Below are 18,963 nucleotides of genomic sequence, written 5' to 3' on the forward strand. Positions count from 1 at the left end.
GGAAATCAAAAACTCCTCAGTGATGGACAAATGTTGGTACCAAATTCTGGGGTGGATTAATCAAAATGCGGTAAGTACAGCATGCGATAGCAAAAGGGGCATGTAAGTTTGATGTTACCCAGGTAAAGAGTCCATCAAGCTAGGTTGAGAGAACCTTGCCCAAATCTCATCTTGGAGTGAGTTTCCTCACTCCGAAGGCCAGTCTCTCTCTCTCTCTCTCTCTCTCTCTCTCTCTCTCCAGCTGAAATCGGACTTACGGGAGACATCGCACAGCCTAACGCAATCGAAAGAGATGTAGTTAAAATCGGCGTTACGGCTGTGCGATAGCTCTTCGCAGACAGGCTAACCCAGCCCACCGCCCCTAACTCCTCCTATTTTCGGAATTTGCATTGCACCGTGCGATCGCATGCGGTAAGGGCCTATCGCATGCGTTAACAGGGTTTTTCGCATGCGATAAGCCCTTAACGCATGTGAAAATGCCTTATCGCATTTTGAAAAATGACCCCCTCTGTTTGATGTGATTTTGTCTTGCAGATTCATTACAAGCCTTGAGAATGAGTCCAGAAGCAAAGATTGAACATTACTAATTTGTCTTAGTACTGAGGACAAGAATTTAAAAATAAATGGAAGGTGGGAATCAGACTATTGTGAGTGAGTTCATTCTCCTGGGACTCACTGATGATCCAAAGCTGAAGATTCTACTCCTTTGGTTATTACTATTGGTCTATATTATTACCTTGATGGGCAATATTGGTATTATTGTACTAACAGCTACTAATTCTCACCTTCAGACTCCCATGTACTTCTTCCTGAGTAACTTATCTTTCTCTGATCTGTGTTATTCCTCAGCCATCACTCCTAACACGTTACATCATTTTTTAGCAGAGAGGAAATCTATCTCCTTTATTGGTTGTGCCACACAAATGTATTTCTTTGTAGCATTTGTTACAACTGAAAGTTTCCTTCTTGGTGTAATGGCATATGATCGTTATGTAGCAATATGCAACCCCCTGCTTTATCCAGTGATTATGAACAAGAGGGTATGCAATCAGTTGGCAGCTGGGGCTTATGTAGGTGGCCTCCTTGAATCATGTATACAGACAGGTTGTACATTTCATTTGGTCTTCTGTAGATCCAATGTGATCAATCATTTTTTCTGTGACATCCCCCCACTTATACATCTCTCCTGCACTGATATCACTATCAATGTAATTGTAATATTCATTGTGGGTGGGATACCCACATTGATCTGCTTTTTCACCATCATCATCTCTTATACTTATATCCTGTCCACGATCCTGAGGATCCACTCTGCAAATGGAAGATGCAAAGCTTTCAACACTTGTATCTCCCACTTCACCTGTGTCACCATATTATATGGGACAGTCATCTTCATGTACTTCAGACCTAACTCTTCAAGTTATGCCCTAGATCAGGACCAAGTGGCTTCTGTATTTTATAGTGTTGTGATTCCTATGTTAAATCCATTGATTTACAGCCTTAGGAACAAGGAGGTGATCAACACACTGAAGAATGTAATAGGGAAAAACAAAGTTTGTCTTCAAAGTCAATAATCCAGAATCAGAAATTTCCAGTTTATATGAGAGTGGTGCATATGATGACAATGATGGATCCAGTAGAACACATCTCCTCCTACCTTTCCATATCCTGCTAATCATCATAAATGTTTGTAGAAATCCACTGAGATCTTTTAGCAATGCCTGGACATAATATTTAGCTTTGATTCTGGCAAAGTTAAAGCTAGATTGCTATATATCAGCAGATTTCCTGGAAATTCAATGTGCGTGATAAAGCTGGGAAGTTGAAAATGGAGAAAAACCAAAAGGGAAATGTTATGAGAGAGAATTATACAAATAAGGAAAATAATAATTTGACCTGAGAAAGGAGAAACAATAGGATGGTGATTGAAAAGGATGGAGATTAAAGGATCCATGAAAGAGAACATTCAGAATGGGGAGAAAAAGTACATGTTAGGAAAAGAGATGAGGAAGAGGGTGAGAATATTCTGGGGAGAGAAAGAATATGATGAAAGTAAAGAGGCTTTGATAAAGACATACAAAATGTCACAAGTGACCATGAGAGGCAAAAGGAATAAGGAAAAGCCATATGAGGAAACAAAGAGAGAAGGGAAGGAAGAAGGTGAGGCTCCTCGTTGAAAATCTGATAAATACATTTAGAGAGGATATAATCAATCAAGGTTGCCATTCCGTTCACTTGTTTGAACATGTCCTTGATATTAAACGTGTGCTAGGAAAAGAAGAATTGTTAATTTCTGGCATTCACAGCATAGGGGTTTGCATCTGTGTAATAATGGATTATTGCAAAGGAGTCCTCCCATTTTCCCATTTTCCAGTCGGGGGTTTTGAAAGATGTATAATATGCTTTTAAGGGAAAGAATCACCCATTCTTGTGATATTGTCTTGGCATTTGCCAATTAGGCTTCTTGCTGTCTCTTACCATAATTACTTAGAGTTCCATCGTCAGAAAACCACCAAATGGGCAGGTTATCCAGATAATTTTACCCTGATATTCAGAGGAACTTATCCAGATAGATGTTCTGCTGAATATCCATGAAAAGTAATCCTGATAAAATTATCTGTATAGCATTAGAACTGCTGGTTTTGCAGATAGACATGTCCACATAAATTTATCTGGATAAAACTCACTATGGTGCTTCTTAGTTAAATATGTTAGCTCACTCTTACCATGCCTCCAGCCCCATTCCTTTTTTGTCTGGATATCTTTCTCTGTACTAAATCTTTCTGCAGAGTTATCCAAGCAAAGGAAGAATCATTTTAAAGGGGCAGTTTTATGCAGGTAAAAGTCCTTTTTACCCACATAAATCTTTTGAATATCAACCTGTTGGTTCCTGGTAAGATATCTAGTCCATCTTACATTTTTTGCTGCTTCTGTGTGAAATGTGATATTTTCTGTTTAGAAAATTAACAGTTATATTGTACAAGTGGATGATATTGTTATTAGGGATGTGCATTTGTTCAGGATAAATTAGGCAATTTCATTGAAATTGCCTAATTTGTCTTGGTTTGGGGACCCCGAAATCCAAACAAATTTTTCACTAAATTTTCAGAAAAATTCATTTTCGGGTTAGCGCGCACTATCCTGAAATTCAGGTCCCCCCCAAATTTCAAAGGCCTGAACCGTGAGAAATACAATTTTTATATGTTATATGACTTTTTTCTATAATTGATTGAGTAGGTCAGTGTTTTCCAACCTTCTTCTGGAAGAACATCTAATCAGCTGGGTTTTCAGAATATTCATAATTAATATACATGGAATAGATTTGCATATATTGAAGACCAAGGGTGTGAAATTTTAACTCATGCATATTCAATGTGGCAATGCTGATATTTGAACTGCTGAAATGCCTCCAGGGGAGGGTTGGAAAACACTGGTGTAGGTAACTCATATTGTCAGTTTGTCTTTCATGTTGCTTATAATCTTTTAGAGTTTTCCATACCGAGTAGGCTCTCAAGCTTTGGAAATTGGTATATTAGATGCAGAAATTAAAAGATGACTTGGTCATAACATGTCTTGTAATTTAAGTTTCTTTGTGTAATCCATATTTCATGAAGTGCATGTTTGCGAATACTGAATCGCAGCAATTGTTGTGCGTCCCGTCCGCGTGGGTACCGCGGTCGGGCCTGCTCACCTCGCGCTGCCCTCCACAAGCGCTGGCCTGGCTGCTGCCGCTAACCCTGATGTCTCCATTGCTCACCACGGCCTTCCTCGGTGTCTCCATCCTCGCAGCGGAGCTCCCGAAGGGGCTCCGTGTCTTCGGCCACTTTGACCCTGCCCCTAGGCACCCACACAGCCGACGTCCATACCTTTAAAGGGACCAGCGCAAGAAACCCGAGGGAGGCACATTCAGATGACATCACCAGAGGCCTGTATGTAAGGCAGGGCTCATTCCCTTGATCCCTGCCTTAGCAATCGGGTCGACACCGTTGGTGTGCTAGTTTGCCTCATCGTTTTCCGGTGTCTCCTGTTCCAGTGTCTCTCCATTTCCCAATGGCTCCGTGTGTTCCTGTATCCTTCTCAGGCCACCTGGAAGTGACCATAGCCTGCCTGACCATTCTTCTGCTTGCTGCCTGGAACTGACCACTGCCTGCCTGACCATTCTTCTGCCTGCTGCCTGGAACTGACCACTGCCTGCCTGACCATTCTTCTGCCTGCTGCCTGGAACTGACCACTGCCTGCCTGATCATTCTCTTGTCTGCCACCTGAACTTGCCTTGACTATGCTTGGACTGACTCTGGTATTGACCCCTGCTTTGGCTGACTTCTCTGGACTGATGCTCTGGCTCTGACCCTTGCGCTTCACTCGGACACTCTGTTCTGGCCTACTGTAACTACCAGACCAACCTGCATGGAAACTAACTGTGGCTTCCATGTGACTAGACCCGCAGGCGCTGCCTGTCTCGCCTGGAGAACCTTTCTGAACTGATTCCTCCCTGAGGTCTCCGGAGCTTCCAGTTCAGGTCTAGTCCATCCACTCTGCCTCAGCCATGCACCTTTGCTTGTGGTGGGCACACCCCTCTGCTATCTCTCCGGGAGACCACCAGAGGCCCACCTAAGTCCAGATGGTCCAGATACCCAAGGGCTCAAGCTGCGGAAGCCCCAGACTGTTATTGGTGAAGCTCCAGTTAGCCTCTGTCTCCTTGTGTGCGCCACCTCCTGGTGGCAGATGCTCTCTGGGTCCGACCAGAGGGCCGTACCAATCCTGTACCAGGCCAAGGGTCCACCTCCAGCGAAACAGCAATATAGAAACATGGGTACTTCATGCTGAGGAATGAATAGTGAAATACATTCATACATCCTCTGGGACTAACTTCACATTTTCTAATAATCCTGTAATTTCATTTCTTTTCATTTCATTTTTTAAACCTGATATACTGACTTTCTCCAAACAATTACAAAGTGGTTTACAATATGCAAAAAATTATAAAATCATTTACTTTATTAATACAATGCTAATCCTCAAAATTCCTCCCTTCAACAAAACATTCATGTGTCCTCTACCATAATAATAACAACCCCCATCACACCCCCCTTTTCCTTCTCCCACTCAAGAAAACAAAACATTATATGCAACATTTCCTCACACTGCCAACATTTTGTTCTGCATGTTCCAAAGGGCTCTCACGGTTTACAGTTTTGTTATTTATGGTTCTCTGATAATTTACCTAACATTGCTCACTCATCTCGAGTGTTGGTAAAAAAAAAAATTAAAATTATGAATAAATACAATAGATGAAGCAAATTCCTATAAGCTGTATTAGTCCTGGAGAAAAATGAAATGTTTTCCTGGCAGGATTTTATTGCTCTTTTGCACTTTTTTCATACCTGGAACCTTGCCCAGTTTGGTGAATGACACCATTAGCTTTAAAGGGCTGTTACTGAGAGGGATTTCCTCCTTTTTTTGTTTTTTTATATCCTCTGCCCTTTCCCATCCAGTCCAGAAATTACAGCAAGATACGTCTGCTTCATCGGCACTGAGTACACGTGCAACTAGAGCGTGATCAGTACTTGTTGCTATTGCACAATGAGTGAGAGTTCCCCCTTTCTGACCCTCACCAGCCTCAGAAGTAGAATATTTAATGTGGTTCACATAGGGAAAATAATCCCAGCTGCAGGCACACAATGTTCAGTTCTGCATCAGGAGTAGGAAAAGGATTTTTGAACCACTGTGGGAAATCCATTGAAATCCTCACCTCGGTGTGCAGGGACAGTTAAAATGCAAACAGAATGTTAGGGATTATTTGGAAAGGAAGGGAGAACAAAACTGAGAATATCATAATTAGGGATGTGGATGGCCAAATGTTTTGGTTCAGTTTGTTGCATTTGTATTTCAGCCTGTATTTTGGATTAATTTTTTTTTTTTTTTTTGCTCATTACTATTCATATCAGAAAATAACAATTACTATTTGCTTCATGGGATCTCTAAGGAAGTGATGTGAATTATAATTCAAAATTAATTGGATGGATGGGCAGAACAGATTGGCCATATGGCCTTTCTCTGCCTTCATATTTTATAATAGGGCCTCAGGTTTCTTTGTTATATGTTGTTTTTGTCTAGTCCTTGTCCAGTCCTGTCCTTGTCTGCCTTGTCTAGGCCAATTTATTCCCAAATAAATTTCCCGTAGTTTAAGGGTAGTCTCTATGGTATCATTGATGGGGAGCAAAATTTTAACGCGTGAATAGTGTGGCTGATAAAGATGATCCCTGAGGTCTTGCCTCATGGCCTTTCCTTTGTTTGTGGCCTCTAGAACTGCTTTTAACTTATACCTTGTTCTGAGGCCTACTCAGACTTTTCCTTGTCTTGTGGTCTCCAGGCCTTCTCTTACCTCGTGTCTTGCCTTACGGCTATCCAGGCCTCTCCTTGCCTAGTGGCTTATGGACCTTCTGAATTGCTGCCTTTGGGCCTCAGGGTTCTTTGTTATATGTTGTTTTTGTCTAGTCCTTGTCCAGTTCTGTCCTTGTCTGCCTTGTCTAGTTTTGTCATGCCCTGCCTATTCTAGTTTCTAATTCTATTCTCTGCCTTGCTATTGCCTTGTCTTGCCTCAGTCTGTATCTAGTCTCAGTCCCTGCTCAGTATCCTGTTCAAGCCAGTATTTTTATTCAGTCCCAGTTCTTGTTCAGTATTCTCTTCAAGCCTTTGTCTGTATCCATTCCTGGTCCCTTCTCAATATCCTGCCTAGCCTATGTCTGCATACAGTTCCAGTCCCTTCTCAGTATCCCGCTGCCCTCATGCTCCAGTATCCAGGTCTCAGGTCCAGCCTGCTGCCCAGCCTGTCCTGCCTTATTCATCCTTCCCAGCCTGTCTTGCCTTTCTGCTGAAGCCAAGAGCTACCAGCCTCAAGAACTCAAGGGCTCAACCTGAGGAGGAAAGGGGTGGCCAGGTCCTGCCCTGTGGTCCTGCCCTGCTCCTGAGGGGATGTTCCTCGACCCCAGCCTGCATGATTTATGATCAATACATACTTTAAAAGCTGGAAATTATGCAAGAATATACAAGTGGATGATTAAAAGAAAAAGAAGAAGAAAAGGGGCAGAGATGAGGGTGGGGCATGGGTGTTTCAGGGCAGGGTCAACAGTTATGTTCTTAACTATTTTAAAACCAGCCACTGCAACACATGGTATTATTTATTTATTTATTTAACAATTTTATATACCGACCTTCATAGTAGATTACCATATCGGATCGGTTTACAGTTTAACAAAGGGAAAAAAACTAGAGTAACAAATTCACGTAAACGAAAGATAACCAAAGCAGGAATAAGTCAAAGTTACAATCAACAGGGGGCGAGAACTTGGAAGCTTGCAACAAGCTGGAAAGAAGAAAAGGCCAGTAAAGTAATTTTACCGTAGAGTGTACAAGTTACAAACTTAAGAACGGTGCTTTAATCTGATGGTAGGCTGTTAGCCATGTATATTTACTGCTGCTCCTGATGAAACATCTGCAGAAAGTCTCTGTAAATTGCTGTTTAGGCCTAATGTCAGGGTGAGGGGTCTGGGTCAACTGGGGGAAGTGCTGAATGAAGAATCAGAGGGGTCTGGATGACCTCTAGATAGGCTGCACAAACTATTGGACCAATGAGAAAACTGTCTTTGTCCTTCATGTATGCATGTTTTAAATTCTGCTTATGTGCATGCGTTAAAGCCACAATTTCTTAAGGAAGGTACACGGACTTGGTTTGCTCAAGTAACCATTTAAAATGAAGAGTACACATATACACACCAGGTGTATTTTAAATAATACATGTGTAAATGCGTGCATAATTTAAAATTCCGGCTCACGTACTCATGCACACGTGTATTGACCTCTGTGAACTTGTTTTAAAATTACTGTCTCTGGGAGCTAAATGAATGAAAGGAATAGGATATGTTTCATTTGTGGGAAGTATCCCATTCATTTCATAAACCCCATGAATGAAACAAATTGGATCCTTTAGCTTTGGATGTGCCATTCGTTTTAATTGGATGCACATTCCTACTAGTTGTAAGGTATACTCTGAGTCTAAAAATCCATAATATGATTCATCTGAATCAGTAATTTTGGTACTAAATATATCCTGCAGACACCACTCGGCAGGAAATAGGAGAGAACACAACTGATTTTTACTATTCAAGTGACCCTGGCCTCCACCGCTGATACCACCCTCCACTGACTCTGCATTCTTCTGCCTCTACAACATAGGAGCAGTGCAGAATGGAGCAAGCACTGGCAACTGCTGTTCCAGCTGCTTAATGGACCCTGCCCCCGGAGGTGGTTTCCCCTTCTAAACAATTCTCTTTCTGTCTTGTACACAGAACACCTGCTGATATCACTAACCAGTGCTGCCCCTGTTGGCCCTAGGTTCCTGTAGAGGACCAGCACAATGAAAAAAATATTTATAGGTTTTACTCCGGTCTGAGTTTCTCTAATTTATTGTTTTAAATAATCTTAAGCATACATGTTGTGCTATTGCTCCCTTGTTGTATCTATAGAATAAACTGCAGCCACTGAAGCTGGGATCTGGTTTTTATCTTTTGTTTATAGTCCAGTCAAAAAGCTGAAGTTGGCTTTGAGGAAGGGTTTACAATCACAGTTTGTCTGATTATTGCATTTCCCATCTGAGCTCTGAAGTGCATCAGGGACTGTGTCCCAGAGGTGACCAAAAACCATATAAGCACTGTTACCCATCCATTTGTAAACTCATCTGGGTCAGAAGTAAAACACACAGGTAGGTAGATTATTTACCATTATAATACACTTTCTTGCTTATTTCTATCTATGTAAGCTTAGACTACATTATACAATTTAGTTGATATATATTTACATGCAGAATAGATTATGGAACATTCACATTAAACAGCCAACAGTTTGAGCTTAAAAAAATTAGAGGACTTTCATGATGTTATTTATCTAACACTCTAATAGCCAACATTTTAAGCAACTATATTACTGGGTGTTACTGACAAAACCAATTATTCCCCTTTTCCTTTCTCAAGTTATTATGTTGTAATGATATCAAAATATGTTGCATGATGTTCCACCCCCAGGCGTGACTGTTTGTATATTTAGTAATGTAATTGTCAAAGGCATTAAGATCTGGTCTGGATTTAAATGGAAGCTGTCAAATCGTGCACTCAAAAGGTGAAGGAATATCAGAGGCCGTCGTTGGCCCTGAACGTTTTTGCCTCTTGAACACCACAACAATGATGTTGCCGGATCAGATGCTGGTGCTGTCATTGTTATTGGGTTAGGAGGCACCAGCTTACAGGGAACTCCACCATTCCCCTGCCCCTCAAGGAGCAGGGATCCATCCCAGGGTCTGCTGAGGGGGGGGAGTGTCGGGATGCCCTAATTCTAATGCATCATTAGTATCCTTTGAAGATACCTCCCTCTGAACCATGCGCTGTTGAGCGACTGTCAACTTTCCCCTTTGTTCTAGTTTAAAAGCTGCTCTATCTCCTTTTTAAAGGTTAGCGCCAGCAGTTTGGTTCCACCCTGGTTAAGGTGGAGCCCATCCCTTTGGAAAAGACTCCCCCTTCCCCAAAAGGTTCCCCAGTTCCTTACAAAACTGAATCCCTCTTCCTCACTCTGTATTCTACACTTAACAGAGGCATTGTTTCCTTTAAATTTCATGTTCTTAAAGTGGAAATCATAAACTCTTTAGTGATGGACAAATGTTGGTACCAAATTCTGTTTGATGTGATTTTGTATTTCAGATTCATCAGGACCCTTGAGAACTGATTCCAGTAGCATAATATTGAACATTACTAATTTGTCTTAGTACTGAGGACAAAGTCTTAGAAAGTAATGGAAGGTGGGAATCAGACTATTGTGAGTGAGTTCATTCTCCTGGGACTCACTGATGATCCAAAGCTGCAGATTATACTCTTTGTGTTGTTACTATTGGTCTATATTATTACCTTGATGGGCAATATTGGTATTATTGTACTAACAGCTACTAATTCTCACCTTCAGACTCCCATGTACTTCTTTCTGAGTAACTTATCTTTCTCTGATCTGTGTTATTCCTCAGCCATCACTCCTAACACGTTACATCATTTTTTAGCAGAGAAGAAATCTATCTCCTTTATTGGTTGTGCAACACAAATGTATTTCTTTGTAGCATTTGCCACAACTGAAAATTTCCTCCTTGGAGTAATGGCATATGATCGTTATGTAGCAATATGCAACCCCCTGCTTTATCCAGTGATTATGAACAAGAAAGTGTGCATTAAGTTAGCAGCTGGTGCTTATATTGGTGGACTCCTTAATTCATGTATACAGACAGGTTGTACATTTCATTTGGTCTTCTGTAGATCCAATGTGATCAATCATTTCTTCTGTGACATCCCCCCACTTTTCCATCTCTCCTGCACTGATATCTCTATTAATATAATTGTAATCTTCATCTTCGGTGGGCTAGCCACATTGATCTGCTTTTTCACCATCATCATCTCTTATGTTTATATCCTCACTACCATCCTAAGGATCCATTCTGCCATGGGAAGACGCAAAGCTTTCAACACTTGTGTCTCACACTTCATCTGTGTCACCATATTCTATGGGACAGTCATCTTCATGTACTTCAGACCTAACTCTTCGAGTTATGCCCTAGATCAGGACCGAGTGGCTTCTGTATTTTATAGTGTTGTGATTCCTATGTTAAATCCATTGATTTACAGCCTTAGGAACAAAGAAGTGATCAACGCACTGAAAAAAGCAACAAGAAGAAACAAAGCTTTTCTTCAAAGATAATAATCAAAATTAAAACATTTCCAGTTTGTATCAGGTGTGGTGCATATGAAGACAATAATGGATCCACTGGAATACACTTCCTTCTCCAGCTTTTCCATATCCTACTGATCATCATAAATGTTTATAGACAATTATTGAGATGTTTTATCAATGCCATGTGATGGTATTTAGTTTTGGCAATGCTAAAGCCAGAGTGCTATACCTCACCAGATTTCCAGAAAATTCAAAGTGCATGATCAAGCTGGGAAGTAGGAAACAGAGAAAAAAGCAAAAGGGAATTGTGTAAAAATGAAATATATAAATAAGGAAAAGAATGATTAGGTCTGAGAAAGGAGAAAGAAAGAGGATAGTGAAAGAAAAGGTTGAAGAGAAGAAAAGAGTGCAAGAAAGTGAGAAATCAGGATAGGAAGAGAGAACATAGGTATGGAAAGGTGAGAATAGTATGGGAAGAGAAAGGGTATGATGAAAGAGAAGAGGCTTTATATAAAGAAATTCACAAGTGAGCAAGAGAGGCAAGAGGAGAGAGGAAAGGCAATGCACATGATGAAACAAAGACAGAAGGGAAGGAAGAAAGTGACACAACGTTTTGAAAGTCTGACAAATAAATTGAGAAAGGAGAAGGTTGAAAGAGAATAAAGCCATCCAAGGCTACCATTCAGTTCACTTATAAGAAAATTTCTTTTGCCAGGAAAAGAATAGCTATGGCATTCCGGATACCCAGGGCTTACCAGTCCCCTTCCTTGTTACCCTCACCTAGTTTATTATTAATTAGCTTTTAGTTTATTAAACATTTTTAATTGCTTTGTGCAAACGCTCTAAGTGATTTACATGTTAACATACATGATTATTATGAAAATAAAAAACATAATAAAACAAACAAGTCAAAATAAATATACAAAACAATATAAAAATAAGACATTTGACTTGCCAAATCAAGAAGTCCTGTGATAACTGTTAACTTACTCTCTGTCATTATAATACATAGCCAGAACCCAATTACACCAAACTCATAAATATCCACGAGCACCTTTTAATTAAATGCTTGCTTCAATAATAATGCCTTTGCAGTCTAACCATTACAATAAAGAATAACTGGGAACAATGAAAACATAACACATATATTGAATGGAAAGGATCACATCCATTTATTAGAAGCCTAACAAGGGAGTCTAAACTGAGATGATGATCTTTATGCGCCAAATTGCATTTAATTTCCAGGTTGGTGCTACTGACTATAAATGGGAGCTTCCGCCCAAGCAGATTTTCATGAGATCTTGCTTCCAGAAACCCAATAGATAGGAGAAGGGGACTATCTTGGCAGGAGTCCAGTGTAGGCTGCCATGCAGCAAGCCTATCCTGGACCCTCCCATATATTTCTGGCCAGCAGGTCCCTCAAGACCCAATTCCTAGCACCAACATCAACCCCACCCTATTTTCCATCCACTGCCTGGTGGACCTAGCTACAAACCTTTTTAAGGGACATCTCCATGTTTGCCATCACCTCCATTGCACTTCATCTCTCTTTCTGGCTTGGTCATTCCCGGCGTGACAAAATAACAAGTAAAGTTTCACAACTAACTAACAACTTGTCAAGTCTAACTGCTGGGAAGGGAGGGTGTGGAAATGCCACATTCAGAGCTGAGGAGTGAAAGGAAATGTTGCGGAGCTGCAGGGACTTTTGAATTTCATGCCATTCTGCCTCCTGTACCATGTCATGATGCGGCCCCCTTGAACAATCATGTGGACCGGCACCAGGCCGCATACACATGATGTCATTGCGCCCAACGCCATAATTGATAGGGGATGTATCACTGCTTGCAAACCGGAACATTCTGCTGCCTTGCCCTCCCATCATGATGCCGACGCCATACCACTCTGCCAACCAAGTAAGCGAGTTGGAGTGATTGGAGTGATTGGAGTGGGGGCTGCCACCCAGATGGGTACCTTGGATGCCTGTTACTTGTGGCACTCGCACATCTGTGCTGGGAAGGGGGCAGGCTGCCCATAATTGATGATTCTTAAAGCAGAGAGCTTGCTCATCAGTGCTATAATGGATTATTGTAAACGATTCCTGCAAGTTTTACACTTTCCGGTTAGGGAATAGAAATGTGTACAATAGGCTTTTAATGGAGAGACTCATCCATTCTTCTGATACTGTTTGTCACTTGCCAATTAGACTTCTTGCTCTGTTTTACCATAATTACTTGGAGGTCCATGATCAGAAAGCCACCAAATGGGTATATTATCCAGATAACTTTACCCAGGTATCCGGGGAAACTTATCTGGATAAGTGTTCTGCAGAATATCCATGTAAAGTTATCCAAATAAAAATATCTGTATAACTTTAGACCTGCTATTTTTGCTGCTAGACTTCTCCACATAAATTTAGCTAGATAATATTAACCATGGCACTATCTATTTAAATGTGTTAGCTCACTTTTACCATGGCTCCAGCCCCACCCACTTTGTGTTTGAATAACTTTGTTCTTCTCACTAAAATTTTGTGCAATTGCCCAAAGGAGGAATCATTTTAAAGGGACAGATTTATGCTGGTAAAAGTCAATTTTACCCACATGAATTATTTGAAAATCAACATCTTAGTTCCTAGCAAGTTTGCAATTTTGTCTTTTGTCTTATATTTTTTGTTGCTTTTGTGACATGTTTAATTTCTGTTTAGAAAGCTGACTGTTATTTTTTTTTAAACTAGATGATATTGTTATATGACTGTTTCCTCTATGATCCATTGTGTAAGTACCGGTAACTCTCATATTATTATTGTGCCTTTCACGTTGCTTATAATTCTATAGAGTTTAACATATGGAATAGGGTCTCAACCCTTGGAATTTGGTATATTAGCTGAAGAAAACAAATGATTGCTTGATTGTTACATTTATTTCTTTATTTTGTTAAATATTTTTATAATGCAAAATAAAACTTTCTAAGTGAAACATATATAACATACTGACATAGTAATGATGGCAGAAAAGAATAGAATGGTCCATCCAGTCTGCCCAGAAAGCTTCTTATGGTAGTATCTGCCATGCTGTGCAGGTTACCCCATGTTTCTCTTAAGGGTAGCAACTACTACTCTGTACAGTTATCCCCAAGTCTTAGGATAATCTACAAAAAATGTACTGCTAGCAACATGTTTACTGGGTGATAAGCCTTCTTTAATATTCAAACAGTGCTGCTTGACATGCTTTGCTTATGGACTTGGCCATAGAAGCAGTCCTGTGCTTTTTCTCTTATGTCTCCATATCAGTACCCCAGACTGTAAACGTCAGGGTCCATGATGGTTGTCATCTGAATGCAATTCCTCTACCTCATATGTTTTATTATTTAAAATAAAACTCACAAAATTAAGATCGTAATTGATGAGATACTAATAACATAAAACAGTCAAGCTAGACATCAAGACATTAAAATAAATAAATGAAAACATAAAATCACAGCAATAAAAAATTTAAAAACTAAAACTAAAACACAAAACTAAAAAGTAAAATTAAGACTAAAACTAAGTATTGTGTGGGATGCATGCTAAATATCCTGATGTAAGAATCAAAAAAAATATCAAAATATTCTGAGGGTGGTGATAGCCGTATCGATAATAATCATAACATTGGAGGCTAAAGGACCAAGATTTTGTAACCCAAATAAACATACTGTGAGCGAAAAAATGTTTTCTCATTTGATGGACCTCATACACTGGGGCGTGCGCCATCTCCCTTGACCTTTGATACCACCTTGAGCCCCAGTGTGCCAAACAAGCCTGCTCACCCCGGACAAACGGACGATTCAACCCCAATACCGGCAATGGCGGGGAGCTCCTTGTGTTCTCTACAGGGAGAATTCAAGCCACAGTGACAGAGGGTAACCCCGGAGAACATCACGGGCCTCGAGGAGAGGCTGGGTCAAGCCTTAGAGGAGCCACAGGTGAATTAGATCAAGGCTCTCTGACTGAGGAGCATCGTGCAGTGGCATTGATTTCTTCAAAAGGTACTGGACTGAGCATTAGCACTAAGGTGGAAACGGGAGCAGCACAATCTGATATTATGATACCTTGTCTTAGGGCCTCATTTTCCAAGCCGCTCGCACGCGATAAGGGACCTTTCGCACGCGAAAAGTCCCTTATCGCGTGCGATACCAGGATGGGGGTGCAGTCGGTGCGGAGTCGGCACCAGAAGAGGAGGAGTCGGGGCATCACCGGGGCCGACTCTGCGCCGACGCCGCAGACAGCAAAAAGGTAGGTGCCTTTTCGCTGCCTATTTCGCTCCCAATAGCTACACCTCCTATGGTGGCACTATTGGGTGCAAAACCGGCAGCGATTGCACCGCAACGGTGCGATCTCTGCCGGCTAGCGCAGGCCCGCCCCCTGTTTCGGCCCCCCCGCCCCTCATCTTCTAAAGTATCGCAGGCCTAGCGATATTAACTTGGAGGAGCCAAAAAATATAAATGAATGAATGAATATATAAAAAATCTGCCCACCAGTAGGCGGGTTTGAAAACGGATGCTCAGTTTTGCCGGTGTCCATTTTCCGAACCCATGGCTGTCAGTGCTTTCAAAAAAAGACGCTAGTAAAATTGAGCGTCGGTTGTCACACCCACTGACAGCCGCCTCTTCCGCTAACAAGGAGGCACTGGGGACACGCTATTGTCCCTAGCGCCTCCTTATTAGCGCCTGGCCACATTTAAATACAAAATTGCGCGCCCGGGAGAGGGGTCTGGGCGCGCATTGGGAGAGCGGGTGCTCGACTTGGAGCACTGCTTTCCCGCACCTCTTATTGAATCAGCCTGTTGGCGATCCTACATGCCTATCATATGCTTTCTTGTCCTTTGAAGTATGTTTCCTCTGCATGTTAATAATTAAATGGATCTAGAGTGGAAGGACTTAATTCACAATTGCTGTTTTTTTGGCTCCGGTGAGCAAGTATCCAGTACTTGAATTTTGCCTGACACTTTTAGCTGAGAGAGGTCTAGAGACAGTGCCCCCAGGGTCTTACAGACTCATTATAAATCCTTGCTACGATCCAGGTAAACACATCAGAGGCAAGATGAGGGATGAGCACTCCGTCCTCAAGTTCAATGCCATAGATTTCCTTTTTATTAAGAATATAATACAAGAACATAAGAATTGCCCATCTGGGTCTATTGTTAGACATTGATTAAACAAATTTACCAATGTGACAACGCATTGTCAAGACTTGTGCTTCTCATTTTGGTAAGTAATCCTGTATACTGTCAACAATGCTAGTAAAGAGCACAGCTTACACATTATTCACTCACCACTTATCCTTCCACTGATTGAGACCAAATTCAGAACAATGTGCAAAGTAATACAATTCCAAACGTTTTTGCAAAATTTGCTTAGGCTTCTTGTCTGAGTAATAATTCTTTCACTTCAGATTCCTGTAATGCCTATTTGGCAAGAATTGTGACTTTTCTCCTTTGATAACAAGAATCATAAATAGATAGAGTTCTGGTAGTATCTGCTGTATAATTCTCTTCTCTGTATTTTATCCAATATACCTTGAAGTGAGATGCTCTTAAATGGACCTAGGTGGCCATCAATGGTCTTACCAATGTTGAACAGAGTGGGAGAATTACTTCACATATTTTACATATGATATTCCTGTTTTTATGTCCTAATATGATACTAGTTGTTTTGTTTTTTTTTTAAATCACTTTCCAACTGGCTCTGAAAGTGCCATAGGAGTGATTTAATCCAAAATGAAAACCTTACCCAAAAAATGAGAAAATTGGATATATTCTTCTGTATATAATCATGGCCTCATTGTATTCTTTTCTTTTTTCTTTAAAGAACATGAATCTTCCGTGATTAATTCCTGCTTGTCACTTGCACTCAAATTATTGCAGCAGGATGCACACTCATAAATTCCGCTATTATACTGATGAAACCCCAAGACATACAATACAAAGCTTTCGTTTACATGTATATTCTCCTAATTGGAAAATACTTGCCTTGGGAAGGCTCCAAAATAGTGGTTATTGTAAATGAAGCATTTAGAATATAAATTTAGGATATAAATATTCAGTTTTTATAAGGCATTTTGTGCAGACTCATACCATTTTTGAAGCTCTTATCTGGACAGCTTCCATTCTGTCAACATCTTTATGGCTTTCAGAAATGGAATCCAGGTAAGATCTCACTTTATGCACCTTGGCATCCTGGCTACTGCCGTGTTGCACTATTTTGCTGCTTTGAAATCATTGAGTATAATGATTTCAGACTTCCTGCTTGGTGGACATCAGCATTTTACCTGCCATAGTGTACCACTTGTCTGAATCTCAAGTGCATAGCTGGATTTTTAAATATTGAAACTTAGCTGCCAGTCAATCTTTTCTCAAGCTTTTTTTAGATCACTTAATATTCTGTCTACTCCTTCTTGCCTGTCCATTCTACTGCAAACCTTGATCTCATCTGCAAAGAAACTTTTCCTCCTAACCCCTTTGCAAAGATATTGAACTGAACTGGCTATTGGATCAATCCCTATGTCACTCCACTCATCACTCTTTCCCTTTCATAGTGAACTTCATTGAGGACACCTCACCCTCTAACCCTTCACCAGTTTTAATCCTGTCCATGACCTTAGATTCCACCCCAAAATTGTTCAGCTTATTTATGATCCTCCTACGCAGGACAGTATCAAAAGCTTTGCTGAAATATAAGTACATCAGGACCAATTTTTAAAGAGTTTAGACGCCTAACATTTGGAGTTAGGCTCATAAATCAGCCCTTTTGAAATTCTACTAGGACTGAGTGTCTAAATTTAGGCTCCACATTTCATTAAAATCCTATATTTAGGACCGATCCTAAATTTAGGGCGATAATGTTTTGAACATTATCGCCGGCAGTACCCTGGGGAATAGCACCAGCTTTTACAGTGGCGCTATGCCCGTGATAGGCTGCAGCCAGCTGCACCGCATTAGGCAAAATCACACTGTCGTGGTGCGATCAGCTGCAGGCTATTGCCTGACCGCCCCATCCTTCACCCCCCTACCCCCTTTAGTGCAGGTTTCATCATTCCGCATGGAATGATGAATCATGGCCTCAGTTAGATAACCACTATTGAAACCTCCAATTGTTACTTCCTTGATTTCCAATTGACGCCAGTGAGTTGGATCAATACAAAATAGCTTATAATTACTCAAGTCCCCTAGTTATCTAGTAACCTCAAATACAGAGCCTTGCTAATTTTGTGACTCAACGTCTTCACCTTGGTAGGCACTTTTGATGACATTTGAATGATCTTCTGAAAGACACTTCAACAAAACATGTTTTTCCTTAGAGAAATTAATTTTGAACTTATTCTGTTGTTTCTCTTGTTGTTTTATGTCTTTCAAAACAAACTCATTAAATGTATGTAGCACAGGATGCAAAGGACCCAGTGGAGACCATGCTGACTGATTTTGAACTACCAATGTGGTTGAGACAGTTGTAGGGCCAATAACAAAACTCTTATGAAGTGTGGAAAATGAATGTGAAATTGAAAAGCATTGTTTGCTGCAATAGGCGGAAATGAATGTCATTTCTGGTTTCTGCTGCTGCATTCTCTAGAATGAGGTTGCTAGTGAAACTTAATTTGGAATACTGTTTGCAGTTCTGGAGACCTCACTTTCCAAAAGTATAAATCGGTTGGAGTCATCCAGAGAATTGCTACTAAAATGGTCACTGATCTTCATTCTAAAGCATATGGGGTAAAACTTTAAAGATCTAAAGCCTTTTCAGTTGAAAGCCTTTACGCACATAGAGGGGGTTAAGCGCGCCGGGCCTATTTTATAAAGGTGCGGCGACGCTCGTGAAGCCCCGGGACACGTCTAAGTCCAGGGCTTCGAAAAAGGGGTGAGGAAGGGGGGCGGGGATAGAGGCCTTTGACACAGCGGCCATTTGCCGCTGTGTTGGAGGATCTCGTGCCAGCAGGCTGCAGACGCATGAGGTACGATAAATGTTGGGTGGGAGGTAGAATAGGGCTAGGGGTTGGAAAGGTTAAGGGAAGAGATGAGAAGGATAAAATAGGGGGAAGGGATGTTCCCTCACAGGCCGTTCCTAAATTGGAGTAGCCTGGGAGGGAATGGGTAAAGGCGGCAGGCATCGGCGCATGCAAGATGCACTAGTAAGCACCTTCTGGCGCGCACCGACCCCTGATTTTATAGCATG

At 41.0% G+C, this 18,963-nt stretch overlaps 2 protein-coding genes across 2 annotated transcripts; both read left to right on the forward strand.

The window, feature by feature from the left end:
• Positions 1–617: 617 nt before the first annotated feature.
• On the forward strand, positions 618–1,574 carry LOC115075296 (olfactory receptor 1019-like). Its single transcript, XM_029575589.1, has one exon. The coding sequence runs from the start codon at positions 624–626 to the stop codon at positions 1,572–1,574; it is 951 nt and encodes a 316-aa protein (XP_029431449.1). The 5' UTR covers positions 618–623.
• A 360-nt stretch (positions 1,575–1,934) lies between these two features.
• On the forward strand, positions 1,935–10,788 carry LOC115075297 (olfactory receptor-like protein OLF1). Its single transcript, XM_029575590.1, has 3 exons — positions 1,935–2,160; positions 6,374–6,418; positions 9,851–10,788. The coding sequence occupies exons 1-3, from the start codon at positions 1,935–1,937 to the stop codon at positions 10,786–10,788; spliced, it is 1,209 nt and encodes a 402-aa protein (XP_029431450.1).
• Positions 10,789–18,963: the final 8,175 nt, after the last annotated feature.

The sequence above is a fragment of the Rhinatrema bivittatum genome, chromosome 13 (genome assembly GCF_901001135.1).
Source record: "Rhinatrema bivittatum chromosome 13, aRhiBiv1.1, whole genome shotgun sequence".
Classification (NCBI taxonomy): Eukaryota; Metazoa; Chordata; class Amphibia; order Gymnophiona; family Rhinatrematidae; genus Rhinatrema; species Rhinatrema bivittatum.

What these genes read in the sequence shown, in the direction of transcription:
- LOC115075296 (XM_029575589.1), top strand. Translation starts at nt 624, where the DNA reads ATGGAAGGTGGGAATCAGACTATTGTGAGTGAGTTCATTCTCCTGGGA.
- LOC115075297 (XM_029575590.1), top strand. Translation starts at nt 1,935, where the DNA reads ATGGAGATTAAAGGATCCATGAAAGAGAACATTCAGAATGGGGAGAAA. An exon ending in GAGAGAAGGGAAGGAAGAAG is followed by an intron (nt 2,161 to 6,373) that starts GTGAGGCTCCTC and finishes TGTGGTCTCCAG; the next exon opens with GCCTTCTCTTACCTCGTGTC. An exon ending in TTACGGCTATCCAGGCCTCT is followed by an intron (nt 6,419 to 9,850) that starts CCTTGCCTAGTG and finishes TAATGGAAGGTG; the next exon opens with GGAATCAGACTATTGTGAGT.